The sequence below is a fragment of the Antechinus flavipes genome, chromosome X (assembly GCF_016432865.1).
Source record: "Antechinus flavipes isolate AdamAnt ecotype Samford, QLD, Australia chromosome X, AdamAnt_v2, whole genome shotgun sequence".
Taxonomy (NCBI): Eukaryota; Metazoa; Chordata; class Mammalia; order Dasyuromorphia; family Dasyuridae; genus Antechinus; species Antechinus flavipes.
In genome coordinates, this window is record NC_067404.1 from 85,611,974 (window position 1) to 85,639,248 (window position 27,275).

General features: G+C 43.1%; 1 protein-coding gene across 12 annotated transcripts in view; it reads right to left on the reverse strand.

Moving 5' to 3' along the window:
- Nucleotides 1-27,275, reverse strand: part of HUWE1 (HECT, UBA and WWE domain containing E3 ubiquitin protein ligase 1) — a 98,791-nt gene that overhangs the window by 40,931 nt on the left and 30,585 nt on the right. For 9 of the 12 annotated variants that reach the window (XM_051968783.1, XM_051968786.1, XM_051968790.1 and 6 more), the window contains 22 exons: nucleotides 25,504-25,581; nucleotides 24,729-24,776; nucleotides 24,547-24,615; nucleotides 24,176-24,275; nucleotides 21,437-21,537; nucleotides 20,705-20,855; nucleotides 20,471-20,598; nucleotides 19,897-20,037; nucleotides 19,608-19,713; nucleotides 17,775-17,900; nucleotides 16,163-16,264; nucleotides 15,394-15,474; nucleotides 12,747-12,853; nucleotides 12,377-12,554; nucleotides 10,396-10,487; nucleotides 9,610-9,821; nucleotides 6,094-6,151; nucleotides 5,450-5,626; nucleotides 2,858-3,103; nucleotides 2,145-2,278; nucleotides 1,395-1,498; nucleotides 438-629 (listed from right to left, as the gene is read on the reverse strand). In XM_051968783.1, the coding sequence (XP_051824743.1) occupies nucleotides 438-629; nucleotides 1,395-1,498; nucleotides 2,145-2,278; nucleotides 2,858-3,103; nucleotides 5,450-5,626; nucleotides 6,094-6,151; nucleotides 9,610-9,821; nucleotides 10,396-10,487; nucleotides 12,377-12,554; nucleotides 12,747-12,853; nucleotides 15,394-15,474; nucleotides 16,163-16,264; nucleotides 17,775-17,900; nucleotides 19,608-19,713; nucleotides 19,897-20,037; nucleotides 20,471-20,598; nucleotides 20,705-20,855; nucleotides 21,437-21,537; nucleotides 24,176-24,275; nucleotides 24,547-24,615; nucleotides 24,729-24,776; nucleotides 25,504-25,581 (2,731 nt within the window). The remainder of the gene's footprint in view (nucleotides 1-437; nucleotides 630-1,394; nucleotides 1,499-2,144; nucleotides 2,279-2,857; nucleotides 3,104-5,449; nucleotides 5,627-6,093; nucleotides 6,152-9,609; nucleotides 9,822-10,395; nucleotides 10,488-12,376; nucleotides 12,555-12,746; nucleotides 12,854-15,393; nucleotides 15,475-16,162; nucleotides 16,265-17,774; nucleotides 17,901-19,607; nucleotides 19,714-19,896; nucleotides 20,038-20,470; nucleotides 20,599-20,704; nucleotides 20,856-21,436; nucleotides 21,538-24,175; nucleotides 24,276-24,546; nucleotides 24,616-24,728; nucleotides 24,777-25,503; nucleotides 25,582-27,275) is intronic. The other 3 variants (XM_051968795.1, XM_051968792.1, XM_051968791.1) reach the window with 1 other exon arrangement.

Here is a 27,275-nt window from a genome sequence, read left to right on the forward strand (position 1 = left end):
GCCACATACGTACTTAAGTGTTCAAGAAATGCTTATTGCCTCACTAAAGTGTTCAGATAGGCGATCGATCCATTTCTGTTCTATCTTGAGCCTAATCTAAAAAGAAGTCAAAATGATTAGCTGGAACAATCCCCTGGGATGCATACACTGCCTGTGTGTGGTTGGGCTTAACGGCGTCTCAGTTTCAAAGGAATACTGCAGGCAGGGAGGAGCAGAAATGATGGTGATGCAAAAACAACGATTCACTTTCAAGAGAGAAAATCAAGGCAAAGGCACGGGAGACTCAAATGCCTCGTAAGCGCCCTGATTTGCCCAACATCTCCATAAAGCAACGCCCGACCACATTTCCCCAAAGCTTCTGTGCAGCTTGGGCCACAAGTTGGAGCTGAGGCACTTTTGTCCACTGGGTGTAGGGTGTAGAAGGCAGAGTCACTCACCAGAAAGCAAGGGTTTAATCTGTTTGATCCGAGCTGCCATGGCAGGCGTAATCTTAGATTTGCCCTTGGCATCTGAGGTGCTGGGCTCATCAGTCTCCATGGGAGCCAAGGTATCACCATCCAGGCCAATGCCTTCCAATAAGCCCTGGGCAGAAGCTTCCACAGAGGCTGTTGTCCCATCGCTTTCTCCTTCTGCACAGTTAAAAACAGAGAAATAAAGAACAGCGTTGACTGGAGTTGCTGTGGCTCCTTAGGCCTTTGTCCCTCGTGTTAATCTCGACCCCAGTAATCTCTGCACAAGGTAGGGAAGGGCTGATCCAAAGGAACTCTAAACGAAAAAGGCCACCGACAAACTATCCCTGATCCAAGTCTGTCCAACACTTTGCTATCCACCAATGTGCACATGGGAACAACAAGACAGTAATGCAGGTCATTTAATGCAGAGTTGGGACACCTATGAAGGTGGAAGTGGGGTTAAACTGGATTTGGCAAATTCACAGACCATGGTCCACCCACTTCTAAAAAGAAATAACCTCCAAAGTCCACTGCATCCAAGATAGAGTTAAAAACTCACTCAGGACCTGCTGACAAGACCACAAGGAAAATTACTCTGATAGGTACTGGCAAAAAATGCTATCACAATATTGGAGCACTGCATCCGGCTCTCCATTTCTTGGCAAGGAGAGCCAGCAACAGACAGTTAGGGTTGTGTAGTTTTCTTTTGGGGGCGAGAGCCAACAAGCCAACTAGTCAGACCAAGCAGGAGTGTACTGTATGTAACTTTGATTAAAAAGGGAACTGGTTAACACAGAGAGACTCTGATTAAAAAGTGAATGGTGACAATCTGGTAGTTAACCATTTTACTGAGGTTCACTAACGGCTAACACTTGCTCTATTTGTGATCAGATTCTAATTCTGGGCTACAAGCTGTACCGTTACCAAACTTCTTAGAGTTACCAGTTCTCTTGGTTCCATGAGTGGCTGTTGTGGTGGCTGCCTTCTCCTCCTTTGGGACCAACTTCTGCATGTCTGCCTGCCCAAACTCACACCCAGAAGGTAGGCTGAAATAACATCAGAAATGAGACAAAGGTTTACCTTCTTGGCCACCAACCTGACTCGAGTCTAGGACTACAAGGCCCAGGAGATAAGCAAAGAGGCTTCTTTCTTAGAAAAACCAAAAGCAGCTGCTATATTAAAGGAAAAGCTGCAATCCCAAGGGAGCACCACTGAGCACTCACAAACCAGCCACTGAAGGACTTAAGGTGATGGATGGCAGCGTTCCTGCTTGCCAGGCTGTTGACAGCCACCCTCTTCTATAGTTTCTCAAATGAACTGAGAAACCAGATTAGAGAACCTGGAGGCAAATGGATACCTCAAAAGCAATTCTTCACGTAGCCCATTTGGGACAAAAAGATGGTGAGGAAAGCCCAAAGACAAGAACCAGTCTGGATTCTGCTCCTGGGATGATAGATTTAGAGCTGCAAGGGACCTTTTGGAGGCCAACTCCTTAACTCCCATTTTACAGTTCAAAAAATATGGTAAGACAAACCGAAGGACTCAACTAGGATAAGGTGGTTCAAAGTGTTGGAGGCAGGATTTGAACTGAGATCTTTGACTTGAAATCCCAAACAATGTATCATGTGACCTAGTTGCCTATCTGACCAGAAGAGGCTCAGGAAATTCTTCTCCACATTTGTATTCCCTTACCTGTTTGGGGTACACAAGGAGAGTAGAACTGTGCTTTCCCAGACAAGAGAACAATAGAGCTGGCTCAGCTTGCTTAGGACACTTAGACCCAATTGGGAACCCCACTGGTTCACTGAGATGGCACGAATCTCGCTCTGAAAAAGACCCCCCCCAAAAAAGAAAAAAAAAAAAAACAAAACAAAACAAAACAAAAACGTGCTATCCCACAGCCAAGTACGTCCCAGATCGAAGAGAACAAGAGATCAATGCCTTGATACTCTGCCATACCTCATCCTCTCTACAAAAGGTAACAGTCTAGTGAAAATAATGGTGGATCAAATCAAGGGTACCACCTATGCCCCTTAAGGACAAGGTGCTAGGCACTCACAGCACATAGTGCCTTGACTAGATTCAAAGGATATGACCCAATATTGAAGGTCCAAAATAAAGTACTTCCCACATCCCCTGATAACACATCATAATCTGAACCAGCCCACTTGCTACTTTCAATCAGAAAAAATTCAAATAGACTAAACAGTAAAAGCTATGGAGAGAAATCAGACATTAGAAGCTAATAATCCTGCCAATTTCTTTTTAATCAAGAAAAATTAGCCTCCCTTGTAGCAACTTGCCAAGAAAGCAGATGCCTGGTGTCTCAAGAAAGCAACCTAACAGGGATTGGAAGGCATTTCTGATTTCCCAAATAGCATATTCATTTCAAAGGATCTCATTACCTGACCGACCCTACATGTGTGAACAAACATCATGATGTAGGCGTGAGCAGCTGTCAGGGAATGCAGTAAAGGGGTAGCCTGGGCAGAAAGCGTGGCATCGGCAACATTGCCAGCACAGGCGAGTTCTCGCAAAAGCACTGATCCTCCAGGGGCCTCGATTGGCCGGTGCAGAGGTTCCAGAGAAGACAGGATAGAGTCCAGCTGCAGAAGGCCCTCCTGCAGGACTTTGGGTTCATGAGACAGAGTCTGCAAGAAACGATCCAACAATTACAATATTTCCCTGACATTTTTTTTTAAACATTAAACATCATAAATTAAATTCATTCTAAACATTAAATATCAGATCTAAACAACTTGGCCTCCTGCTTCCCTTCCCAATTCTCTTTCAAAAAGAAGCAAAACAAACTATCATAGTAACGCAGGCACACTTTACACTTCTCTCCCAAGGAGGGAACTGGATTTGCTCATCAAGCCTTTAGAACTATAATGGGTCACTGTGTTCTGGGGGCTTTTCAATGCTGTGACCAATGAATACAATATTCTCCCAGCTGTTTTTGTCCCTCTTGATACTAGTTCTTTCCTTAGTAAATTCTAAAAAAGGATATCCCGGAGGGACCTAAACCTGAAAGGCCAAAATAAAGAAGACACACAACCTTGCTGCTGTGAGGGGACCATCCAAAGGAGAGGGGATCTGTCATGTATGGGGATTCTGCTCAACAGCAATTGTCAAGACCAGGCTCCTTCGAGCTTCCCAGTGATCCTCAAGCACATTCTCTAGTCCTGTCCACATGTGAACAAGGACATAATTCACCCATCTTTTTAAATTTGCTTGCTTTTTTCCCCAAGAGAAAAATAAAAAACTGCTCAATGTCAAAGGGCTTGAAAAAAGCAACAGAGCCACAGACAACAAAGACAGCTGGGAGGAAAAAGTGTCTGACTCGCTACTATTTCTATTTGATTTACTTTGAATACCTTATTTTGCGCTTTCCTTTTTTTAACTAAGAGAATAACAGGATTTTCCAGGACAAGGGACTAAGCTGAGCGATCTGTCTGGTGGCTCCCATGCCCATATTCCTACCCTACTATTTCTCTTTAATAGGAATAACAATTCGTTGTCCACCAATGGTACATCAACAAGCCTACATTATTCCCAGTACTGATAGTTTTGATTTTAAAACAGCCTTGCTGGTTTAATGGGAGTGATGGGAAGCTTCAGAGCCGTTAGCGCCAGGCTAACGAACATGTTGCTCATGTGTTGCCTATTTACTGTGTCACAGAAAGTACTGGAATGAATATGGGACCTTTATTTCAGCCAAATCTCTCTACCTTATGTACTCCATGCAGGGGGCCTGCCAAATCAAAGACACTGACATAACTGAGTTGATTTTGTTACATATTACCAAACTTTTTTTTTTTTCGATATTGGTTGGACTTGACCCAAGACAACTCTGAAGGACTAATGATGAAAAATGCTGTCCAGTCTCCAGAGAAAGAATTGTTGGTGCCCAAACACAGATCAATGCAGACTTTTCCCTCCCTTTTCACTTTTTTCTACAATATGAATAATATGGAAATGTTTTTACATGACTACACAAGTATTACTTATATCAAATTGCTTGTCTTTTCAATCAGGGGTGTGGGGAGGGAAGAGATGTTGGAACGCAAAGCTTTTTAAATGTTAAAAATTGAGGAAAAATAAACTGCTAAATAAAATTTTTAAATGGCTAAATTAAATCAAAACCCTGATCAACTGAGTCGGGATCTCAGAACTGTCTATTTTAATTGTCCATTATTCACGATTTGCATTATTTCCTCATGATTATGAATGATATCTATTTTTAAAGAATTTATTTCTCGACAACTGGTATAAGAGAATGAAATCAGTCACGTGAATTGACCTCCCCCTCTCCCCCCGCCCCAATCTAATTGTTAACTCATCCTTTTCTGTTTTTCTCTGTTATTCCTGGGCTCATGAATTCTCTCCTAAACTAGAGTTTCTCCAATTTTTCCGAGTCGATCCTTTGCAGTCTTTGAAATTTGTTACAACAAATGCAGAAGATGCTCATGAAAGACCATTGTGCATGTGATGGTATGGGCATCTGCACTGAGCACAATATGAAAGTGATGTCTCTTTCCCAAGAAAGTCAAATCAGTTTTTGACAAATGTCAAGGGCAACAGAATTAGAACAGAACTAAGAAGGGAAATAAAGAGGAAAGAAAGACTAGGAGAGGGGATCAAAAAGTTCTCCCTCCTTAAATTGCCATCAGAGTAGCAGTATTCTTTTCTGCCTATTCTGAGGAGAGAAAAACAGGAAGAAGGCTATCCAAAAAAACCCACAACAAAAGCAGAAAAAAACAAAACAGTAAATGGAGGGTGATAGCAGATGAAATGCAACCACCAATATTGGTTCTGAAAGACAGGCCAAAGTGCAAAATGGGCGCCGTTAGATTGGTTCACTTTCCAAAACCAATGTGCTAAAAAGACATTCATAAAGGAAAGCGATGATGACATGTAAGACAAGATATTGAAGCTCCCTCCGCTAAGTCAAAGGACCTTGTGGGTAGGGAGATCACCACTGTGCTGGACCTTACCAGTATGGATTTGCAGACCCCTGCCACAGCCTGACAGGCAGCCGATGTGGGAAAGTCAATGGGCAAGTTGGGGAGACCTAGGATAGTGACAAGAGGCAGCAGGCCCTTTTGATTCACAAACTCCTGGCAGTGGTCATCTGTTGTGTTATTGCTTAGAATGGATTCCACAAACTTCATCTAGACACCAAAAAAAGCAAACAAAATTATATTTGGAAACAGAGCAGGTAAGGACTCGCTTAAGAAATCCAGCTAGTGCCCAAGCCAATGCCATTTAATCACAGACAATCATACCCAAGCCCACCAACCCCAAGAAAACAAAGGCAACGGTACTTTGATGTGCATCAAATTAAGATGATGAATAGAGACCTCAGCCAATGTAAAGACTCAAATCCTCTCTTAGTATGTTAGGACTGCTTAGCAGCACTGTATCCCTCCCCGATCATATTTTTAAATCTGAAAATGGATGCCTAAGAGGTTTTGGAGCAGCATTCATTTGAGTCTGGCATCATATAAACAAAATGATTGCTTCACTCCCAGGACATGGGTTGAAACTGATAGAAGCAGGAGCAGAATATTATCACCTTATCTCTCTCTGTGAAGGTTTGCCCACCCACCTCTCAAGGAGCAAGACTGGATCAGCTTACCACATTGAGGATGTAATCCATGAGGGGAATGGGAACCCGTTCTTCTGTTCCAACAACCCTGGAGAAGGAGGAAGAAAACACTTCAACACTTGAGAAGAAAGTGGAGACAGGAGACAGTCTGATTCCAAGACCGCTTCATAAGCACACATGAATTTAAATGAAAACTTGAGAAACAATTAGAAATAGCAATTATAGAATTATTCTAGAAATAGTTTTTAAAGTCTTCTTACTATGAGCAATAAAACATTTTTAAAGGAAGAGACAGTGAAAAAGAAAAAGAAAGTTTCTGGAATTCCCCCTCAAAGCAGGAAACACACTTGAGGGCCAGTGTGCACCATACACATACAGTGCACAGCATAGTACCTTACAGTGTTCTCACGTCAGGTTTTAACCAAGACGGGAAGCAAGACAAGATCAAAAAATATTGTCAGCACAAAGGCAAGGCACAGACTGGAAAAAGATGCTGAGCCTCCAATTTTCCTGACCTTGGGTCCTTTTCGGGACCTCTCCCTCTACCTCCTTGTCATTCTTACTCTCCCACAGAACAAAAAAACATCCGGCCAACCAACTGCCAGGCAAAGAGACACCAACATCAAAAGGAAATGAAGGACCAGGCAATGGCCAAAGGGAGAAAACAAATCAAACAAAACACTGACATGCAGGAAAAAATCAAACAAGTGTTGATTAACGAAGCAAAACTGATCAATAGGGGTATATTCCCAGAAGATGCAAAACACAGCTTTCTAGAATGAGGTAGGAAAGAAGCAGAGAAACAAAACAACAGAAGTAAATTTCCCATTCTGGAGGCAGTTCCTCAGAAGGGATTAAGCAGCAGAAGAAAATGCAACTCCAGGCAGAATGAAGCATTTACAGGCATAATGGAACCTGGCAGCAAAAGGCAGAAGGGATGAAGCAGCGGAGTGCGAGAACAGAGCCAGAGCCGTTTGGGGAAGCTGGCAGCTTTCCGGCAGGCTCAATGGATGGGATGCATTGGAAGGCAGGACAGAGGGGTAGGTCAGAGCAACTTCTCCCACAATGCCAATGGACCTTGGAAAATGGCCCCAGATTGCTGCGGTAGCTCCAGCCATTTTCATCACAAACCAATCTGCAAAAGCCCTAAATGAGGTCACCAAATGGAACCCAGAAAAACAAAAAATTATGGCATTGAGAGTTACAGTAAACAATGGCAAGCTCAATAACTCCCTTTGTGTGCCACCCCACCCCTCCCAGAAATCTAATCTCACACAATTAGGATGCTAGTTCATCCAGATAAAGAACATTCTAAAATTTAAAAACAAAAGGAAGATATAGTCTCAGTCCTCTCGACCTTCAACATCAAAGCAATGCTTTGCAGATTAAAAAGGCTTAGTGAAACTCCCACCAACAACTAACTGGGAAGCAAGGAACAGAAGGAACATCACAAATCAAAGCCACGTACCATAGAGGGACCAAAGGCCTGTTTAGTATCCAACCTCAGCAGTAAAACTGTCATATTTTAGCATTTGAGAACCCTGAATGAACTGCCAAAGAAACAGCCATCGACAACCTTGCCAATGATGCTCAGTAAAGAGCCCCAAAAGTTCTCCGCCTGCCTGTTGGCCTCATTCAAGTGCCCAACTCCCTACCACAATGAGCAACTGGTCAGAAAGGGGAGGATGATCTCCAAGTGATCATACATGCTGACCTGTGTGACACCTAGGATTCTGGAGTAAGAAAGGATGCCAAAGTATCATCTCATCTTTACCAACTGGGGAAAGAAGTCAAGAGTCATGTCTACATTTGGTGGAGATTTAGAAAGATACTAGATTTCCCAAGCTTTTCAAATCACCTTTTCGTTCGATTTTTATATATATCCTTGCGATGTCTACACTAATTTATTAAAGCTCCAGAGTCCTACCAACCTCCTTGGAACATCACAGACTGTGAGAAATATGTAGGTGCATATACGTGTTTATCCATGAACCCACAGCCAGACTTGAGGAACGCATTGGATACTTTTGATGAACTGCCCTTTTCCTCTTTTATCATTACAAGGGATAATGGAAAGGTGATGAAATACCTTGGGAACCCAAAAATACTAACAGTATTTAAAAAAGAATGACAAGATGACCCTGGCAAGAGCCATTTCTGTTAAAGCAGGGGATCAGAAGCCACATTTGCAAGTAAATGCAAAGATGATGGAGACCAGAGTGCAGATGGAAGATTAGGTGAGTCTGGATGTGAGAGGGAAGGGGATATGACATCCTCTGCTAGATGAAAGGAAGTGCAGATTCAAGTGAACGTTTCTTACTGTGATGGATGGGGAAGATACGTGCATTGCATTGTTTGCAGACAGCAGAGAAAGAGTCAATGAATAAAGAAGAAGCCCAGCAGTCCCACTGGGAAGTATCCTGAAAGGCTTGAAGAGGGGAAAGACCCACATTTCGCCCATAGAGCATTTCTGTGCCAGCCAAGAACTAGAAGCTAAGCAGATGGTCATTCACTAGAAAATAGCTTTAAGCTTTGTATCCCATGCTTAGCACAAGTGACTAGAGATAACTATATTCCCTGACAGACCAAGAGGACTGGAGGCTGGGATAGAAGAATCCGGGAGTCAATGATGTACAGCCCCCCACTCTCACCTTTGAGAGACAAGTAGACAACTCCAATTTTCTTATGGGAGGACTGAAGGCAGCTTAAAAGTTGCTATGCAAGGAGTTCCTTCTCCCTCTCTTCAAAAAGTGAATGCTTTGAAATGATCCCATACATGCGCACCCCTCCTCCCTCCCCTCCAATCAAGCTTCTGATCCCCAGCAGATTCAAGACATCTGGGCCTGTCATCTCTGGGCAATGAACCCAGAACCTCAGCTCCCAGCCAGTGAGCATTCCTGCTACGTCCTTGACATTCCCAGCCTACTATGGGCAGGTTGAACACCTTTATCTTCCCCGATACTCTACCTCCCCTGAACTTGAAGTGCAATGACTCGACACGCCGGAATCTGCTTTTCTCTAATTGGCAATACAAGATCTCACTTGAGGCAACAAGACCTGGTTGCTAGAAACCAGCTTCCAATGCAGAAGGATTGAGGTTGAAGCTCTGCCTCTGACACAAACCAGTTGGCCACATGGACCCTCCAAGAAGCTCTCCCCTGCAAAGGTGAAAGGGTGCCACGACTACATTATTCCCTATATAGGCTACCTCCTTTTACAATGAGATAGGGTTGCAGAGAAAGGGGACAGAGAAGCTACTGAGGAACAAAGGCAGCCATCTCTCTAATTAAATTAGCTGAGCAGTCTCTGGTTGGGTTCAAGGACCAAACCTTTCCTACACAGCCCTCTGGGTTCCTTCACAATGAGATTGGATGACCGGCTCAGAACCACACCCTGTTTCTACCCAAGACTGCATCTGACTTTGCAAAGTGGCACACCAAGCAGAGGTTCAGCATCTGACAAGTAAGTTTTCAAAAGACAGGAGGTAACTGAGTGAGAAAAGCTGGCCCCAGTGGGGATAAAGCTGAAGGAATGGGAAAAACTCACTGCTGGTTTGAGTCGGTGTCACTCTGTGCAGAGGGATTAAAGCTCTGCATGGCTTGCACCTCCTCCTCTTCTTCATCTTCACTGGAGGCCTCTTCGGCAGCATGGTTAGCTCTCTGAGGAGGAGCAGTGCTGGTGCCATCTGCCTTCTGAATGGAGGGCTTCTGGCAGATATACTTGGGGTCCCTTCCGAGGTTACAGATCTCCTCTAACAGCTAAGAGACAGGGATAACACAGGATTGGTAAAATGCACAAAAGCATTCAATGCTGGAAATGCAGAGGATTGGGAATATGATGTGGGAACTGTGTCCGATACACAGCCTTAAAGCAGATAACAGAATGCAGAAAAGGGCTTTTTAGGTTCACAGTCCAGAATTTTAACAAGGGAATATAACCCACAATGGCAAATTCTGGAGAATGGCTGAGCCACTTGGGAAAGAGGACTGACAGGTGAGAAAAAGACCGTGTCAGGATTCAGAGATCATGAAAGAACTGAACAGGGCCTATCTACCCAAAATAATATGTAAGTCTTCTCTTCCTCACCCCAAGGTACAAGCCAGCAAGAAGTAAAATGCTTTACAACCCTCTTTGTCTTTTCCTAACAGCTACTCAGCAGGAGAGGGGAAACTTTTCACCAGGCTTATTCTGAGGGGTTTAGTTTTGGGTTCTGAGCCCTGAGCTTGATTGCATTGTCTGAAGACATCAGGACAGAGACACCTCCCCCACCCCATCCCTAAAACAACTTTCAAAAAGAACGTTCTCTACCCTGTTACACGAGATGGCTCCTACCTTGATGATGGCAGTTGTAGCATCTGTCTTCAAGGTTGGTTGGTGTCTCATCAGCTCGTCCACAGCACTGCCCAGGTTGGAAGCAGTATCACCTATTTTAAAAAAAAAAAAAAAAAAAAAAAGCTGGTTTAAGAAAATGTGATGGAACAGAAGGAGCTCTTTTCTCCCCCAAGGCCAACACCACCATAAGCTAATTATAAGTGACCATCCATATCTGGGGGGACGGGAGAGAGACAAGCTGCTTTAGATACCAATTACGACGCCTACAAGGCAGGTTAGTCAAATCTCTGCAGATCGGTACTACTGGCCAAAAAAGGAGCGAGTCTTCAGCTACCCATTCAAAGGATGGTAACTTGCTCTAGAATCCAAACCCAGAAGTGGGAACCTTACAGCTAGACTGCCTGAAGTGCTAAGCACCGACAGGCCCACTATTTCTAGGAAAGACAAAGATAGAAGCAGACACTGGCCTCTTCACTTGCCAACAAAATGGGAAGAAGGAGCCTATCTCCAAAAGGTTGAGAGATACTAAGAGAGTAGGATTTCATTTTAATTTAAAGGTTGTCACCCTGCTCATGTGAGATGTTTAGAAACCTTTAGACCAATCCTCAAGCTATTTACTGCCAGCAGGGTGAGGAAGTCAAAGGAAATAACAGAAAAGGAGTGTGCATTCAAAAATGTAGCAAAAAAAATTGGAGGAAATAAATACAAACACCATAGAAAATAATTATAAAACATTTTGGACTATTTTATAGGTATTTCTATACTGAAATTACATACATACACACCCATAAACACACATGTTGTTGGGGGGGAAAGAGGGAAGAAAGAGCAGGCAATTGGGGTTAGTCTCTGAAGCTGGAATTGAATTTGGATTCTCCTGACTCCAGTGCTCTTTATCTACTGTGCCACCTCTTTGGCCCAACACGCCAAAACTTTAAAGACGAAGGATATTCAATGCTCATGCTTGTATCACGCCAATGAGAAAAATGACAGCATTATGTAAATCGGTCTACAAATTAGTAGAAGTAGACAAACTACCACTCAAATGCTCTTAGGAAAGGGGTTTTCCAGAGGGGATATACAAATCCTAAAGGGATCTATGACACTTGCACAAGAAAGAAAAAATTGTCTTCTTTATTTTCAATAACCTCAAACTGAGAGTCTCAAACTGAGAGTCTCAAAACGAGAAAGCATTTTCTCGAATTATTTAAAAGTATCATTTTGAAAAAGAGTTCAGCCAGAGGATTTCTCAGATTGCTAAAGAGTTCTATGACCCACACAAAAAAGTTAAGAACCCTCTGAATTGGTGGTACAGAAGGTCTAGAATGTCATAGAAAAAAATGTTTAAATGATGGAATGAAGGGAGAAGAGTATGTCCAGATAGCAAATTACCTGACAAAGTAATAATTATCCAAGTTATTTGGTACTGAGTTTAAAAAAAAAAATCAAAGAAATAAGGGAAACAAGAATCAAAACAATTTAAAAGACCAACTCAGTATCTGATCCATGTAAGTGCACAACTTCCTCCGGAGAAGGACTCCCCACAACTGCTAAGAAAAGCAAATGAGGTCTAACCTAGACCCCAACTGGTTACAAACAGACACAACATGCCAAGGCTACAGGACAACAGAAAACCAGCCCAATGAACCTGAGAACTAGGGGGTTTAAGAGCACAAAGGACAACAGGGATAATTTACATCTAAAGTATCATGATCCAACGCGAGATCCCAGTAGTTCAAAGACAGAAAAGGCATCTTAGAAACTAAACTTACAAGCAGCTTTGTTGTTTGAAATCCTTATTCCAACTAAAAGAAAGAAGGAACACATCACACAAAGGAAACTTTGAAAATGGGGCTGGGAAGGGGCCAACTGCCAAATGTGGAGAACCTAATCAGCTTTGGGGTAGGTGTGGCAAGAGAAGAGGCAGAGAAAATGGGGCTGGCTGCCGTGGTCCACCCGGACCCTGGCAATGGGAACTCACCAAGGGGATCTGAACTCCTTCTCCTGCGCATGGCTGGCAGGTAATCTGGAGAAAGCAGTACTTTGAAGAGCCGTTCAAATGGCTGACACTGCACAAATGACTGAAGGCCTCGAGCATTCAAGCACAATGCACTGAACACATTGGGCAGAGAGCCAAGTACTTCACGAGTTGCAGGAACCTTGGGAAAGGAAAAGAAAGAATATATAAAGAACTGGGCTGGAGTGAGGATGGGAACCCATAGAATGCTCCAAATCATGGGGAATTAAACACAAAAACACAGCCACCGAAAAAGGAAAACTCATAGGTACAGATGTGAGCAAAGGCTTCAGGGGAAGGTGGAGGTAGAAGCTAAGAAGTGAGAGGTACTCACATCTTTGATCAGGAGTGCATGTAGCATGACATCGGTCAGTCCATTGTCTTGCAGAGAGGACAGGAGGGATGGCTCTTGGAACACAAACACAGTCACCACTTCAGTAGCTGAGGAGAGAATGGTTTGGAAGAACTGAGACAAATTGAAACAAAGGACAGGAAGCAGCATTTGTATACAGTGCCTGCTTTGTGGCAGAGACTGTGCCAAGTGCTTTTTATTTGCTCCTCCCAACAATCCTAACTTAGATGCTCTCATAGACCCATTTTACAACGGAAAAAACTGAGACAAACAATCTGACAACTGAAGTCCACTTTTTCAAGCTTGCTGCCTTCCTCACTCTACTTCAAAGGGCTTATAGATATTTGACTTTCTTAAGTCAAATCCATGACCCTTTTTCATTCTAACCACACCAGCAAACGAATTGAAAGTTTGAAATAGAGATGTTTTCTAGGGGACCAAGAGGTCCCACCCTCAGCAAACGACTTGTGGGCCTCTGTTAATCCCTCCTGCAGACCTTAAGCCCTTGGGTCCCTACTCTTAAACAAGTGTCACATAGAGGCAATGGGATCTTGGAATCCAGCACTGTGGGACTGGAACTGGCCAACGTGGTCAATAAGAACTGCTAAGATGAACCAGGAGCTGGAGGTAGTCGAGCCGACTCTTCTAAAAACTTGGGAAAATAGTAAGCAACAGCCTAGCTGCTAAGGTGCCAAAGAGAGAACTCTCATCATAGGTATTAACATGGCTACACTCTACTCTGCTGGCAAACAAATCCCAATAAATTAAAATCAAAGGACAAGAAAACAGGAAGACAGGTGACTATTTCCTCACAAAGGGGCTGGGCCGGAGGTCAGGGGAACTGCCCTAGAGCTTTTTTTCCTTGATATTTCCAGCATCTGGCATACAGATTGGCTGATTCATACTCATGTTACCAAGCAAATTTAAAGCACTCTGATTCACTAACTAAATTATTCTTATAATAAATGACAAAATTCTTTGTTTAATAAGAGAATTCTGGGGGGTAGGGGGGAGAAACCAACCACCAACGAATTACCAAAAATACAGAGCCAAGTGAAGCAAACACAACTCAGAACATGAACTAGGCAACGACAACATCCCAAACAGGAGGAACAGCACTGTATACTACAGGGACCAACTGGGAAGAAGTGAGCTAGGGAACACCACATTCCACATCAGAGACCACTTAATTTTTTTCTCATAGTTTTTTTCTTTTTGTTACTATAACGTACTCAGGGAAATGTAGGTCAACAAAACGATAAAAATATTGACTTCTGATGTAAAGAAGTTCAATTTGACTCCATGAAAATTCCAAAGACTCTTGAAATGGAAGAGATGAGTATGATGAATGGTAATTGAAAGGCAAAGTAAGCAGAGGTAGGAAAACAATCAAGGCAATGACTTTAACAAAATCTGTGAGATTGAGGATGCTGGAGCAACAGGAAGCGGGACAGCCAGTTCCCCCAAAGAATTTCTCCAAACAGATCTAGAAAATGCACCAGGCCCAAACATGATTGGTAAATCCAAGTAAAAGTCACAGTAAAGAGTTGGACACAACAGAAGAACAACAACAAAAGATCAAGAGGAGGATTACTCCTAAACAAAGCCAACTCTAGGGAGGTATCAAAGTGTTTCTACCTCTTGGAACACCGATCTGCGGGTACATAACACTCGGGAAATGGCTGAACAAATTAAGGCATATGACTGTGCTGTAAGAAATGAGGAAGGGGATCGTGTCAAGAGAAACCTGGGGAAACTTTATAAACTGATGCAGAGGGAAGTGAGCAGAACCACAAGGACAATTTATACGATAACAATGATAATGTGAAGATACTCAACTATGAAAGACTTAGGAACTCTAATCCCTGGAGGGACCAACCACAATTCCAGAAGACTCATGATGAAGTCAGCTACCCATGTCCAGATAGCTAAAGGACTCTGAATGCAGAAGGAGGCAAATATTTTTTTAGGACATGGCCAATGCTGAAATTTGTTTTGATTATTTTTAATGTTTTGTTTTTCTTTCGTTGTCAACTGGGAGGGGTTGGGGGAGGGAGAAAGAGAAGGCCAATTTTTACTAATGGAAAATTTTTTAATTAAATTAAAATGTAAAAATATAAATGCTGCAAAATCAAAGATCCTAAGTTTGATCCAAAAAAAAAAAAAAGAAAGAAAAAAGAAATATGGGAAAGTAACTCCTCCCAGCTAAAACGGAACTAGGGAATAGACAGGAATGGAACATGGTAGATGTCAGTTTTGCTGAGTTTTTTAAATTCTTCCTTCCTTTAAAAAAACAAACAAACAAACAAACAAACAAACAAAAAAAAAAACACGCCACTAAATATTTTTGTAAGAAATGGCTGGCTGGAGCAGAAAGGTTTCAGGAGAAATTTAGGCTAAGTAGCAACAAAAAACATCAATTAAAAATTATTTTTAAACTCAGACAGTATCTTCTACATGTTTCATGACCAAGATTTAAAAAAATTAAAAAAAAAAAAAAAAAAAAAAAAAGGAACTTTTTGAAGATCCCTTCCAGCACTAAATCTGATAATGCATAACAGGCAGGACAGTGAAATCTCCCTGGAAAGACTACCCAAAGTCATTCTTTGCAGGTACCAATGTGTCTTACCTAGCAGAAAGAGCGAAGGCCCATAGTATTCCGCATTACTGATGATGTGTTTCAGCGAGGTAGGCAAAGAACCATCCATCACTAAGATAAAACAAACAGTAGGTGTATTTACGATCACCCTCTAAAGTCACAAAAAGGAAAATGCTTCAAGGCGCAGCCCATGCAATTCCATGGGAATACCAACTTTTCTGTGACCATCATTCTGTACTGTTCCATCCCCCTCCACCCCAAACCAAAAGAGCAAGTTCAACAAGTCTGAGCCTTTTACTGCCTTTGGCTTAGTACTCTAAGCATGCAGCAGCCCATTGTTGCTTAATGTTTGGGGAGGAAGCAACACAGAGGCCTTGGATCTGATTTCCATGAATTCCCTGCTATCTTCCCATCTCCTACCCCCAGTACTCTTCCCTACGTTCTTTTGTCTTCAAACACAAATTAAAGTGCCACTGGCATACAGGCCAAAGCCCTGCGTTGGGTGCCCAAAGCTGGCTAAGAAGAAGCAAGCAAACGGCCTGAGCCGATAGCCAATACAGCCAACAGCCAAGACAGCCTCACTCCATTCCATAGTGATCCTCAAACAAGAGTCTGAATAACTTTCCAAGCATAGCCCCTGACCGGGATCCTAGTTCTATTTTTTCTGATGTTTGATCAAATCCCTGAAAACTGCCCCAGGAACAGCAGCAAACTGATCCATCGCTGGAAAGGAGCCACCCTTGAGAATCTACAGATGCTAGTCCCCACCAAGAAAATCCAGTCCAAGTGGAACCATTACCATGACGAATGCCATCAGAGAAGGCTGGGTCTTGGATGGCTTTCTTAAGAAAATTCAGCATAGACTTGAGAAGTGCAGCACGTTGAGGAATGCACTGGACTCCTGGCAAAGGCAAATGAGAGGAGACTGGTTACACACAGGGTACCCACCAAATAGTGCACATACTCCAAGTGAAATGACACTGTCTAGGCCAAAAGCAACTGTAATCAGAATTCCATCTTTACAAAGTTGTAGGAAGAAACAACAGGGAAATTCTGGTCTGGATGATTCTTACAAGGAACTTCAGGGAGAACTGACTACTATCTGAGAGTTTGTGAACTTGCAAGCTGAGTTCCCAAGATTTCCAAAGAGCAGAATTCAGAGAGTTCCCGAGGAAGGACCCAGAGGTACAATATATGACTTCGGCAATGTAAATGACTTCAGAACTATTTCTAATGACTAAGCTTGGATCCGAAGAATGAAAAAATGCCTCGCTCACCACTTGCAAGGTAGAAAAAATTATGAATGAGGAAAACAGAGTATGGTCAGACCCAAATGACTGAAATTGCTTTTCTGGTCCCTTGGTAGTTCATTTTTCATTAGCAGGGCAACTCCTACAAAGCTGGTTAGCTAATAGTGAATCCACAAATATCTGGATAGATAAAAGTATCTGAATTTAAAAACTGCCAAAGTACAAGATAAGGGAGATAGTCATTGGTGGATGGGGTTCTGAGTGGACATGCTAACAGTGTGAGCAAGCCAAGTAGCTAACGTCAGCAGGCTAGGCTGAAGGACAGCTTTCAGTTCTATGCCCTCTAGTCAGTTTTGGCCAGAGACCACCCAGGATAGGTGCTAGCCGTTCTCGGCACAACCGGTTAAGACCGACACTGATATATCAGGCAGCAATCAGAGGAAGGCAATGAAGAGGGTTAAGGGTCTTGAGTCCAAACCATATTCGGGTCAAGTGAAAGTAGCCTGGAAAAGGGACTGGGGGAGTCAAGTAGAAAAGGAGGAAGACTTTATGCTCAGTACTACAAGGCAGAAATCACGAACACTTGGGGAAAGGGAATTAATGTAAAGAAAAGCCTCCCAACAATTACAACTGTCTGCAAGTGGAAGGGGTGGCCTCCAGAGGTGGTAGATTCCCATCCGTGGAGAAATTCAAGTGAAGGCTGAAGATCACTCTTGGGACCGCTGAGGTCCTCTGCAAATCTTAACACCCTGTGATTCCATAATGCATCAAATAGAGAAGACAAAGTGAGCTGCTAAATGCTTATACTACAGAGGCTTATCATAAGCGGTCTGTCCCAATGCGTCTCTTTCTGCCCCGTGACCTCAAGTGAGCATGTTAGAAAGATGAGCTGCAAGATGTGGAAAGATGTCTATGTGCCCTGATGCAAAGAAGATGGATGTCTAGGTGTATGGAGCTCAGTCATAACCAATGAGAAGATATATTCATCAACAGGCAAGAGTCTTCGCCTCAGCTGCTTCAACCAGAAATTGAAGTCAGGGCATCCAACAGCCAGAGCCCTCTAAGTGCCTCACAGCTGAGAGATACCCCAATTTTAACGACCAATTCTCCTCTGCAAACCAATAGCAGCTGTGCCCAGTGATACCATGTCAGACTACACACCAGTACGGGGAGGGAGCATGATGCTGCCGCTGATGCTGGGAGCCCGGGACCTTGTTTCCACATCGGGTCGGGGATCTACTGAAGCGGTGGATGGGCCTGGACTGCTTTCCATGGCTACTTCAGCAACTGAGGAAGAAATCAGGGTGGGGAAAGGGGAGGGGGGGGAAGAGAAAATAAAGTGAGAGAAAACTCTCAATGCAGAAAACTCAGTTTTCCAAAGCAGATGATCTAAATGAAAGCCAGATAAGAGACAAGGAATTCTTAGATACCCCATGTGAATGACTTTCTAATGATTCATAGTAAAATTCTTACACCATCCCAAAAAGTATTTGGTAAGGGCAAGCCTGGGAAGTTTGAGCCAGATTTCCGTTACATTAACATCTCAAATCTCCAAGCCCCTTATTTAGTGATCATGACAGTCTAAGGCAATTTACTGCATGGAATTGAGAACACAAAGAAGAAAAATGAGAGCCCTAACATATTTGCAAGTGTAACAAGAGGGACAATGAGCGAGCCACACAAGAAGCTCTAAAGCAAATCCGAGGAGGGAACAGATCACCTTTAGACAGCGAAAACGAGAGAGAGGTTATGAAAGAATTGGCATCGGAATTCGATCAGCCAAGAAGAACAGACTCCTGATGGATAAGAGAGTGTGAACCGGGTGTTGCTTACTGCCCGGGGTGGAGACACGGCAGAAACAAGAAGCCACAAGTCACACCCAAACCAGAGGTCCAGAAGTCCCCTTGTATTCTTAATCCTCATGTGTGATAGGCACTGGAGAACCCTCTGAGCACATTAGTTAATGAGTCAACGCAAGTCACACATGAAATCCTATCTCACAGACTGCAGGGTTCGAGGGCAGGGGTAAATCTCCAAACAAAATCAAAGCCAAGAAAAAGCAACTAGTGCCCAAGGCCATTGTGAACAGGGCCCAGCACGACTATCAACCACAACAATGTGAATGGAATTAAATGCTGCCCACATCTGAATAAAATCTTTCTAACCCAAAGAGCTTGAGAGGGAGGATTTTCTACCATCTAACACTTGAATCATCCAGAGCAGGGTTAGAATAGGCCCCTCTCTCAGCGAGTCCTTGAGCAAAGGCTAGAAGATGACTCTCTTAGGGGTTAAAGAAGGGATTTCAAGAAGGTTCCTTTCAACTCTGAAAGTCTGTCATTCTCCATATTGAGCAGTCTCAGTTTCATCCATCCATGCTCTGGTTACAGACCTTGGTCATAGCCTAAGGTCATGGCCTTGCTCAAAAAGCGGTCCTCAATCCAAGTGACAGTGCTCCACGTGGGGCCTGAGGAGGACAGAGTCTAACAAAACTCCATCTCCCTACCTCCCCTGCAACGTGGCCCAAAAGATCACATTTTCTTCAGGGATTTCCAAGGCCATTCTATGTCGACTCACACCGAGCTTGTACTAAAAAGCCCCCCAGATCTTTCCGAGCCGACGCTCTTGATGGTGCTTTCAATGTAAGTTTCTTATAAGACGGACAAAGACCTTGATAAGATAATTTTTCTTATCCCAATTAGTCTGCCCAGATCTTTTTGGCTATTCTTTTAATTTCTTTCCATCTAATTCTTCCTCTCAGCAGTGCACTTACTGCACATCTGATAAACCATCGATAGGGGACGTTGAACAGAACAGCTGAAAACAAATAACTTTCTGTGGCTACAGGAGCAAAGGACAAAGAAAGGAGGCATTGCATGGGGCTAGAACTTCTTGGTTCACAGGTGCTGAGCAGGCAGGTCCCCAAGTGTTCAAGCACAGGACAAAGCTCATAGCCCTCAACTTCCATGACACTTGTGTGCTAAGCAGTAACTATACCATCCGTGTCTGTTTCCATTTCTTCTCCCTCATGGGCAGTGCTGGGCCTCTGGATCTTTGGCTTGATCACAAAAGGACACTCTTTTCGGCACAAGTCAACTTCATGCTGTATTAAAGGGAAGAAGTAAATTTCAGAGAGTGTATGATTACAAAAGCTACTTCTGGGAGAAAGCAAAAGGAAGAAAAGGCTCATTTTCAGCAAGGAGGAGTCTACGACTGGCAACGATACGAAGGCCTTTAAAATAGCCCATGTGCAATTCACTGGGGCAAGTAAAGTTCACATAAATACCTCCAATCGGTAAATGAAGATTGACAGCCCACTGTGAGACTGAAAAGCTGCCATATCAAGGTTGGTGATGAGATCGACGACTCGGACTGCTCGGGTAACAAAGGTTATCTGGTCCTGTTCATCTCCAAGGAACTTGATCACCTATGAAAAGTTCAAAGAGTTTTCCATTGGAAATGGACACACAGCTGACAGTATGGGTCAGGTCAGCTGAGGATGTAAATGTACTGGAATTCTCTAACGTAACCCCAGACTTCAGACAAGAATACAGAGGTTCACCCACAAAGATGAGGCTAACTTGCCTTAGTTATTAGCAGATCCAGACCCCCAAAGCCCATGCCCTCTGGAGTATACACGGTGAGTTGAAGAGCTAAGCCAATGTCACAGAAAGCTGCATATGAGTAGACTAACACAACCCTAAGTAGACAAGGGTGGGCACAGCAATCAGGGTATGCAGCCTCAACTTCTTAGGAGTTCCTAGTATTACTGGACTGGTGTCCTAGTTGGCTATCATGCTCACCACCTCAGGTCTCTCTGCAGCTTTTGCTATTCCCAGCAACAAGAACATATGACATACCTTAAGTAAGGCTTCCATCATTCCGCAAGATACCAAGGCTTCTCCTCCTGCATCATAGCTGGCCAAGTGGTATAAAAAGGAGAAGAGAGCAGTGGCAAACTGGTGAGGGTATGGGTCCATGGAAGGATCTGATGGGGAAACAAAAGAGAGGGAAGAAAAACACAGAATTCTGGCATGCCAAGAAAAAGAAATGGCAAGAAAGGGTCTTTCAGGTTGGGGATAGCCCAATCTTACCAATCATGGCTTGGATACAGTTTCGTACAAGGACAGGTAAGAATCCATGGTAGGAGGCAGTGCCAGTGCAATCAATAATACTGCTGAGTTTAGGCGTCCTTTCTAAGTGTACAATTGATGTCAAGGTCCTCAAAGAGGCTGCCTTAATATCCTAGAAAAAACACAAAAAATAAGCACAACCTCTCAACCTATACCATGTCAACGAGTACATTGCAGGGCATTTGGGAATGTTTCAGTCGAGTAAAAAAACTTCACTACACCAGGAAAAATGAGTAGAATGATAGGATAAGAAATCTCATAAAAGCCAAAACCTCTTGTTCAACATGGGGGAAAGCAAAAGCAGAAAGACAAGTGACGAGCTAAGCTTCCTTGTTGGCTTGCTAAGGAAAACTAATCAAAGATCTCCTCAAGGTGGCTCTGCCAACCACGAGTGGAGATCACAGGGCTGTGCAGAAGCCAAGGGGCTGCTAGGCTGAGAAGCAGGAATATGGCCACTATTATGCTCTTGTTGCATCACCTGGGCACGAGACTCTTTGGGAGCAAATTGGTGACAAAACACCCTTGAAAAAGGCTAAAGCTCTCTAAAGTCTTTGCCAATTCCAAATGGAGAATCTCTGACTTAAGAATCCTCTTAACCTTTTATGTTTTATGTTTATTTTGGGTGCCAGAATTGGAGAAGCAATTTAATGCCAACAACACAGATGAACAAACAAAATCAAGAGGAAAGCCTACCATGAGCTGTTTATCTGTTATTTGAAGGACATCTACCAACTCCTCTATCAACCCATTATACAGGATACTATTTGCAGACTCTTGTAAGGCGTTGGAATATACTGCAAAAGGAAAAACAGAGAATCAAGAAAAAGACCAAAAAGTTAAACTGCCCAAAGCAGAATCGCACGATGTAAATCCATTTTATGTCTAACTAGGAGGAAAAACAAGCCCTCCAAGATTCTTATTTCACAAATGACAAAGAGCAACTGAGTCCTACCTCAGCACAGTAACTGAAATGGCATTCAAATGCTGCTCTCTGTCTAAGGCCAGAACAACACTTCTGCCCACAATAGGGAGATAGAGGTGAAGGGCTCAATTTTTCTATCATTCGCTACACTTTAACGTTGGCTAGGAAAGCCTTCCTAGGTGACTGTGTACATGATGATTGATCCCAGGACAAAACCACACTGCCACTGCCAAGCTTCCCCAGTCTGATGGAAGTTTCGTAGCTGTGGCCAAAGAGGGGTTGAGGTCACCCACAGCCTCATGACCCAAGAATAAAGGAGAAGGGCCAAAAGTAGCGGCATGTCCAAATGGATTTGACAACTGGGCTGTACGGTGTGATTTCGATCAACTGCTGGACAAAGAACTAGGAAAACATCCTCCAGCCAGCATGGAAGGTGAAAGGGAAAAGATCAACACCAGGAAATGAGAGCCAACACGAGTCTCCAGAGAAGTGGAGCAAATACAGGGCTCTTCCTTATGCCCAGGAGGGAAAGGGGTGGTTTTGAGAAAAGAGCGGCTGGCACTCTGACCTTCTCCCCACCTCTTCTTCTGGATGACCAGGATAGTCAGCTGGGGAGAGGGTCTGGGGGAGACAACTGGAAATGAAGGTGACAAAACAACCAAAATCCTTTTTCAGATCCTTGAGCAAATCCTTTGACTACTTATATTTTGCAGAATGGCTCAGGTTACAATGTAGAATTTTCCATACCTAAATTACCAACTTGATAAACGATTTTTAAAGAATTAAATGCTTACTTTGGCCTTTTCTTATTCTGAGCTCGCTCATGTGACTATGAGAGACACTCAGAATTTATGGTGCTTGACAATCGAAGACGCCAAGCTAAGGAAGCTTGCCACTTTGTAGTGTTCACAGCATTTTTATTAACTAGTGAATCCTTTTCCCCAAGGCATTTGAGCTGCTTGGTTTCTCCCCCAGCCATGCTGTATTAATTTGCAGTTCAATTTTGCTCAGTTGATACACAGCCAAAAGCCAGCTTTTCTATTGTTTTTGTTCAGCACTACTTTTGGTAATTACTGTTCACAGGAGTCTAGGACCAACTGCAACCTGTTTCATTTCCTCCCATGAGATTCTTATCTACCCTTGAATCTTCCAGGAATTATTAATGAAAGAAAGACCCGGTAGACATCTATGACACGATACCACTGGATTACTTTCTCTTTTCTGCTACATAATTGTGTAAAAGAGACTGCTGGCATCTGGACCAACACCTCGTCACAATAGCAAAGCCAACACTTAAGGCTGTGAAATTCAGCAAAAAAGCACTGATGACTTCTCCTCCTGCTCTTTACTCACCTTTCACTATCCAAGTAAAAAGATTTAAATGTACAAGTCAAGCCTTACTATATGGAAGGGCTAGCTGGCACAGTAGATGGAGAGCTGGGCCTGTAGTCAGAAGACCCGAGTTAAAATTCAGCATCAGATACTTCCTAACTCTGGGACCCTGGGAAAGAACTGGAACTATATACCAGGATTGTTGTGCAGATGGAATGAAATTTTCTCATTCTGGCATGGAGTCGGTACTTAATAAACATGTATCCCCATCCTTCCTTTATCATCAACCAAAAGTTATTAAGTGCCTACATGGGCCAGGACTGTATTTACATGCTGAGGATGGGAAAAGAGGGGGCCTTGAGGAGCTCATGACCTAATCGGGGAAGACAATAAGAGCAACCAATCTCTAAAGACAAGGTAGAATACTAAGAATTTCAAAAGGAAAGGCAAAAGCTGGAATTTCAGTTGAGATTTCAAGGAAGCTAGGGGAAGCAGGAGGAGAGAAAGAGTTGAGAAGGCTGAAGGGATTCGGGCACAAGGGAATGCTTAAGAAAATGCCCAGAGCTAAAAGATCTTTCTCCTGGCCCACCCCCCATCTTCATCACCCTCAAGTAGCAACTGAAATGTCTGTTCTTTTCTCTCCCCTTGATAATAAACACTTCTGTAGATCCAACCAAAGTATCTGTGATGACACTGACCCTGGCCAGTAAGCTGAAACCCTGCAATTCAATTTAAACAGTCCAAGACACACGAGTGGTTTTGACAAACACTAACTGGGCCCTGGATAGAAAGTTGCATGCAAAGGCCACTGGTCACTCCACGAGGATCAACCAAGACCAGCAAGTGAGGAGAAATCTAGTCTCAAAGTCCTTTAAGGGTATAGCAAAGCCAAAAAAAAAAAAAAAAAAAAAAAAAAAAAAAAAAAAAAAAAAAAAAAGATATAGAAAAGCACTTGCTCATCCTTGTACAAGCCTCCACATGGCCCCGTCATAGCCACCCACTAAAACTATCCATCTCAAAAAGCCCCTGGAACCCTCCTTCAGTCCAACAGTGACCTCAGTGCTTGTATCAAGAATGAGAATCCACCAAAGTGCATCACAGACCAGAAAGTGTGGGGGAAGAGGGGCACAAGAGAAGTCAGTGATTCCCTTCTTCGATCAATCACAGAGAAACCTTACCTAATATAGATATTGCATGTAGTCTGGCTTGAACAGCTTGTAATCTCTTCTTATGATTGGAAAAACCATGGGCTAGCCGGATGTGCGTAAACAGCAGCATCTGTGAGGAGCAAAGAAGTCCATTCTTACCTGCTGCTTTCAGACAAGTTCTCCTGACCTGTCCAAAGAGGTCGTAAGGGATACAAGAGACTGGTTCCAACACCAATTCATGTAAGAAGAACTAACAGAACCTACCAAACTTGTTTCTCAGAGACCATTCTGCTGAAAATTTGGAACCCAATACAAACGCCACACCACAACATATATGTAAGCATGAACTTTGCTATTGATCCCTTTCGAACTCAGGGACCCATTCTGAGACAATACTCTACCTGCTTATCCTTTGGGATGCTGTACATTTTCGTGAGTGATTCCATGATTTCAGAGGGGCTTTCTGAAATCTATATTAGAGAGAAGGGGGGCGGGGGTGGGGTTGAGATAGACAATAGTTAATATCCAAGCAGTCAAGGAGTCACAACAATTGCACTACTGGTGTTGTAGGGACTTCTCTTACCTTGTCCAGCTGCTCTATGTGGATGTAATGTAGTGTATTGCTGGGAGTCTAAGAGGAAGAGGAGAGACCGGTAAGAAGATGCTGTCGACTTTACTACCTCTCCCTTCAATGGGGCATTGGTATTCTAAAGTTAGGGGATGAGGGAATTGGTGGCACAACCACCCCAACTCAAGATTGAGCAGTCAAGAAAGGGCCTATCTTAGACAACAGGCTCCTCTGGCCCACAACCTCGACTACTGGGTAGCTAGGCAGACACAGAGCTGCGCCCAATACCACTGTTATTCTGGACACCCTGCTTCTAATTGACTCTGCGCCCAATATACTCTCATCACCTTACTTGTGCACAAACTCTAGACACTACACATTCAACTAGCTTTTATAAAGCAGTAAAGAAGTACAAATGATAGTGATATAATATAATTTTATATTAACAAACAAATTGCACCAATCAACTGCATTTCAACATCTACTTCTAACGTCGACTAAGCCAACAGGCAGTGACACAGGTGGCCAGGAACATGATGGTCCTTGTATAGCCAGAGAAAAGCCTGGCTATAGGTGAGGAAAGTAGCTCTGCCTTTTCAAATTATTACCAAACCACCTCAAGAAAAGCCTATCAAAAGAATTCCTTGTGGAATGATAGCAATGAGACTTGCAGGGGCTTGAAAGTTGACAGATTATCTGTGGACCCCTTCCCTACTTAACAGAAGTATTTTAGCCAATCATTTGCATGATAGCATACTCCAGATGCTACCAGAACAAGCACGAGACTTACCCTTTTCTCAACTTTGACCTCGGCCCCTGGATCTGCATAGAATTCAAAGTGTAGTGTAGTTGCACTGGGTGGGTATTTCTGTGTATAAAGCACAGCACACAATCAGACACTGAGCTAGAACTGTGTAGGAAAGAAAGCAAGTGTCCCCTTCCCTACATTGCATCTTAATCCTGATAAGTGAGTACAACACAATGGCGGCAGCAGGGAGCAGTGAGGTCACTGGGTTCCGGAGGGGCCTCTGGTTACAAGGATTTATTCTTCTAGAGAAGAACACTTGCCTGTCTTTTCTCCCTAGAGAGCACAATCCTAGCTGAGCCTCCCTTTGCCAACGAGTCAGGTTGAAGGGTAGCGAAAGCAGAGGAGAATGACGAATATCATAGAAGAGGTCACTGTTGGGACAAGACTAAAGCAAAGCTCCCAGCTCCAGGAACAGTGTGCCAAGTCTTTGCGTCTTCCAAAACCACTACGCTATGAAGGTTCTTCCCATTTGAAAACCCCCTCTTCAACCTGGGCTTTAATGCAACAGGCTGAGATTTTTCATATCAACAGGTAGGAAAGGGAGCCAACAATTGCAGAGAGGACATGAAAGTTTTTACCAAGGATAAAAGAAAATTCCCAAACAACAAAATCTCAAGGATTAACCCTGCGTATGAGTGTATGTATGTATGTGTGTGCATCTTAAATAAAAAACTGGAGGATACAATTCCCTGGGGAGGAAGGATCCCAAATCACATCAATAACCTAGATGGCACAGTAAAATCACAAGAATCAAGCTTGAAAGCAGCACTGAGGAGTAGAAGCTATTTGAAAAGAATTAGTCTTTGGTATGAAGTGCTTAACAGGAGACTAGAACCCAACCTCGAGAGAATCATTTAAACTCCTGTCACCCCAACAGTGATCAAGATGCCAGGGTTAAAAAAAAAAAAAAGTTGGAGGAAAAAAGAAAAAACAGCATCCCTTTTTTGGATCCATAGAACACCAATGAATTTATCTGTGAAAAAAAGGCTCTGGACAATTTGGAAACAACAAACTATGCATACCCTTTGAGCCATCAATGTCTGTTATGGAAAAAAAAAAAAAAAAAAAGGAAAAAGCACCCACACGTGCAAAAATGTTTGTGGCAGCCCTTTTTGTAGTGGCAAGGAACTGGAGACTGAGTAGATACCCATCAGATGGAGGATAGTTGAATAAATTATGGTACATTAATGTTATAGAATATTATTGTTTCTGTAACGATCCGCAGGATGATTTCGGAGAGGTCTGGAGAGACTTACATGAGTGAAGTGAACAGAACCAAAAGAACATAGCAATAGAAAGTTATATTATGGTCAACTGTGATGGACTTGGTTCTTTTCAACATTGAGGTGAGTCAGACCAATTCCAATAGACCTGTGATGAAGAAAGCCCTCTGGAGCCAGAAAGACTATGGGGACTGAGAGTGGATCACAAGATAGTATTTTCACTTTGCTGTTTGTTTACTTGATTTTTTTCTCTCATGTTTTTCTCTTCTGATCTGACTTTTCTTGCATAGCACAATGAAAATGGAAATATGTTTAGAAGAACTGCACAGATTTATATCAGATTGCTTGTAGAAAACAACACACCAGTGCATATCATGCTCCAATTATCCAGAGAGAATGGTTGTCCCGGGGGTGGAGCCAAGATGGTGGGGAGTAGATAGGACATTGCTCTCCATAGCTTCCCTCAGAATCAAGCTTCTGAACAGATTTTGGACAGAATTCACAAACATTGGCGTTGGACAAGGTCTATTT